The sequence below is a fragment of the Cryptomeria japonica genome, chromosome 5, assembly GCF_030272615.1.
Source record: "Cryptomeria japonica chromosome 5, Sugi_1.0, whole genome shotgun sequence".
Taxonomy (NCBI): domain Eukaryota; kingdom Viridiplantae; phylum Streptophyta; class Pinopsida; order Cupressales; family Cupressaceae; genus Cryptomeria; species Cryptomeria japonica.
The window spans coordinates 702,373,272-702,377,270 of NC_081409.1; the positions used below are offsets into that span (position 1 = coordinate 702,373,272).

General features: G+C 26.6%; 1 protein-coding gene across 2 annotated transcripts; it reads left to right on the top strand.

The window, feature by feature from the left end:
• The first annotated feature begins 557 nt into the window (after positions 1-557).
• On the top strand, positions 558-3,272 carry LOC131070649 (nuclear transport factor 2). 2 transcript variants are annotated; one of them, XM_058006231.2, is made up of 9 exons: positions 558-661; positions 760-897; positions 1,029-1,338; positions 1,714-1,949; positions 2,071-2,143; positions 2,266-2,387; positions 2,488-2,553; positions 2,739-2,805; positions 2,895-3,272. In XM_058006231.2, the coding sequence occupies exons 1-9, from the start codon at positions 629-631 to the stop codon at positions 2,957-2,959; spliced, it is 1,110 nt and encodes a 369-aa protein (XP_057862214.2). In that variant the 5' UTR covers positions 558-628; the 3' UTR covers positions 2,960-3,272. The 2 variants fall into 2 exon arrangements, with proteins under 2 accessions (XP_057862214.2, XP_057862215.2); XM_058006232.2 differs by having other exon boundaries at positions 2,907-3,272.
• The last annotated feature ends 727 nt before the right edge of the window (positions 3,273-3,999 follow it).

Consider the following 3,999-nt stretch of genomic DNA (forward strand, 5'->3'; position numbering starts at 1 on the left):
AATTAAAATATTAATTTATCAAAAATTGCAAATTTACATTAAAAATGATTAAAAAAAATAGAAGCACCGTCCTATTTAAAAAAAAAAGAAGCATTCTTCATTATATTTTAAAAAAGTATTTGCAATGCATAAACAATTATTTACCGCTGTCTTCAAAAACCCCTACGAAGTCGGAACGAATGAAGATTATTTCTCCAACATTCTTGGATCAGCCTAATGCATTTTTGACCGTTGATTGGGGAAGACAGCCAGCTCGGTTCAGATCGTAAAAATGCATGGGAATCTAAATTTAACAGTTTATTTTTAAAAAAAATTAAAGATAAGAATTTTTTTCTTGATTTTCCTGTTTCTTTACTTTATGTCACTGTTTATATCATGCTAGTAATGTTACACATTTTAGCTTTAAAAACAAAACAAAAAAAACAAATAAAACTATAGTATATCTTTTTTATTAAAGTAAATAAAGAAAAAAACAAACTAAACTATTTGAGGCAACTAAATACTATAAATTTTCAACATGTTTTAGATCGATACAAACTATTTCTATTGGATTTTAATAGTTTTTAATTCTCTGATTTGGATTTCAATAGTTTTTTATTCTCTGGTTTTTTCTTCAAATTGCAGAAAGATGGAGTCTGAGCAATCAGTGAATGCGTTAGAGGTAAGTGCCCACCATCTTAATATTTTAAAAATGAAATGATTTGGTTTGTTTCAATTTTAAATAATAAAAATTATGATTTCTTCTGGTTTCATTGACAGATTGGAAAAGCCTTTGTGGATCAATATTACAATGTATTTAACAACCATCCAGAGATGCTATATATGTTCTACAAGGATTCCAGTACAATTAGCCGCCCTGATCCTAATGGTCAAATAACCTGCATAAAATCAATAGAAGTCAGTCAAATATTGGTGTTTTCTTAACTATAAGCAATTAGTTTTTAATTAATGTTGGTTTTTTCAAAAGATTTTGCACTTGGATAAATTACATGTCTATTTTTCTTACCAAACTTTGATGGTTTTTACAGGCTATAACTGATAAGCTTGCATCTCTACATAATGGGAAATATAAAGCAGAAATTATGGCTATGCACTCTCAGGAATCTATTAATCAGTATTATATTATCACGGTATCTGGGGTTTTAGTAAGAAAAAACAATATGAAGAGAAAATTTACACAGGTGTTCATATTGGCACCACAGGAGAAGGGCCATTTTGTTTTAAATGATCTATTTCTCTATTTAGAGGACCCTCAAGATTTACAAACAGGTGTAGTGGTTAATGGTGTTCAAGATACAGAGGTGGTTAACTATGTTCCTGATGAGCTTCTTGAGAGAGGTAAGTAAGTTTTTTTTAAAAATTGCATTAAATTTTTTTATAGAATGTATTGATTTTTCACAATTATTATTGTTGTTTTTTATTTTGATTGTGCGTAACTTTTCTCTTTTTTTTAATCAATGTTCAAGATTGCATTTTATGATCAGGGTGATAGAAAGATCAAGAAGTAGAACAATAGTCTTCATAAATTTACGTACAAGAGTATATCTTTCTATTTCTTGAACTTAGCGCTATGATGATGGACCAATATGAAAAGTTGATAAAAAAATTTACACACAATCAAAATAGAAAAGAAAATCAATAATAATTTCATAGAAATTCATTTTTTTTTTTTTTTTAATAATTTTTTTGATCTCCTCTTTTTATAAAAAAAAGGGTTGGATATTGCACAAGAACTACCAGTATCTCGAGAACAAATTATTAAAGCTGATGTTAAAAAAAAGAAGGTGGTTACTTTTGAAGCACCAGAAGAGTTAGATATTGCACAAAAACTATCCATCTCTAAAGAGAAAATTAGTAAAGTTCTTGAGAAAGAGGCAGCTACTCTTGGAGTACCAAAAGAACAAAGACCAGAAGAGGTGTCTAGAAAAAAAGCAACTTTTCTATCAGTTGTAAGTTTAAGATTTAAAAAATTTGAAATATTTTATTGTTATTTTCATCTTAAATTTACAATTAATCATGATTTTTTAATCTTAGTTATTAATAAATGTTCTTTAAATTCTACATTTTCAGCTTATGAAACAGAATTCAAAACCTGTTGAAGTGTCGACTGTTGTGAGGAAGTTTCCAATAAATGCTGTTCAAGGTTATTATCATTTTCCTTCATTACTGGTTTGAATGCTTTCTTATTTTCATGTATGATTGTGCCAAATAACATTAAATTTTGATTTGTCACTAATATTACCAATATACATGATATTAATGCAGTTGAAGAGCTCTCAATCTATGTCAAAAACTTGCCTCTGAATGCTACAACTGCCCTTGTTGAAAAAGAGTTCAAAAGATTTGGTCCTATTAAAAAAGATGGCATTCAAATTACAAGAAACCAGGTATTATTGATTATTATTTTTGTTAACTAAGTTTTCCATTATATAAGTTTTCCTTTATATTTAGATTATGCTTTCCTCATTCTTTGAATTTTTAATACAGGAAAGACAATTCTCTCATGGTTTTATACAATTTGAGTCATCAACTTCTACTCAGAGTGCCATAAAGGTATTGGGATTTTTTTTTTCTTTCTTTGAATTTGTTCCTACCTTATAAGTAATATTCTAATGAAAGTATATACTTTCTAAGCTATTTATAAATGAATGAATATATTTACAATTGTTGATTTTGTCTTTGTGTTTAATTGTTTGTTTTACTATACTCTAATGCTTTCATACACATTTTATTAACAAGAATCACCTATTACAATCAATGGACACCAGGTATATATTGCGAAGAAGAGGCCTTCCCAATATAGTGGTATGTTACCTTGCACTTTTTTGAGATTTATATAAAAGCTCTTCAATTAAGATGATCCAATAAAAAATATTAATTCAATATTTTTATAGTTCAAATTGCAGCCATAATGTCCAACTTTCCAAGCAAGATGGCTAAAGAAAAGGGGATTCAATAAACTTCGGTGTTCATAGGTGATCAGAAGCAAATTTGAAATATTGAAAACAAAATATTTTTTATATTTTTAAAAGTTTTTCTATATGTTAGTAATTGGCATTTTGTCTGTCCTTTAGAACGTTGTCGTAGGCACGTTTTTTCAGGACTTCGCTTTCAACTCTTGGAGACCTTTCCAACGAGTTAAATGTTCATAATTTCGAATCCCTAGAAGAAAGTTATATTAATTAAGATTGGGTTTACCTAGTTTTCTTTAGAATATGGAATTTGTAAGGATTATAATAAAGTTGCAAATCAACTTTTTAAATGATGGTGGTGTTAATGGTGCAAAAATATATTATTATAACTTGAAATTTTATTACAAAAATGATTCAATATTAATTAAAATTTGATTGAGAGATAGGCTTTAACTAATTTTGCTAGACAATATGGATTTTCTTCATGTATTATTGTGTTTGAGAAGATTATAAATGAAATAATTCTTCCAATGTTTCTGTTTCCTCTCAGCCTTTCCTTGTCCTTTATTTTCTTCTCCTTTTGATTCATAACATAGTCACTCAGAGTACTCTATTAGATCTATTAAGATGTGTAGGAATCGATTTAGTCACAGAGATTGTTTTTATAAACAATGGAGTACCAAAATTTTAACACTTAAAAAACGGAAAGAGAGAATTCGTCAAAAGAATTTTTCTCACTCAAAATGACTGAATTTATATATAATTATTTAATAATTATAATATTGAATTTTATAATAAAGTAATTTAAATGTTATATATTAAAAAAAAAAAACAAGACCTTTTTCATTTCTTAAAATTTTAGATATTTCAAAAAATTCATCTTTATCATTTAAATAAAGATTGAATTAAAATATATAAGTATTTTTAAATCTAAAATTTTAACATAAAATTCTATATTTTAACTATTAAGTCAAATCAGTTATGATCATTGAAAACAATTATAATTCTTTCAATTCTCTTAAAATGTTGAATTTTTAGAAAATTTCATCTTTACCATTTAAATAAAGATTAAATTGATTATATAAAT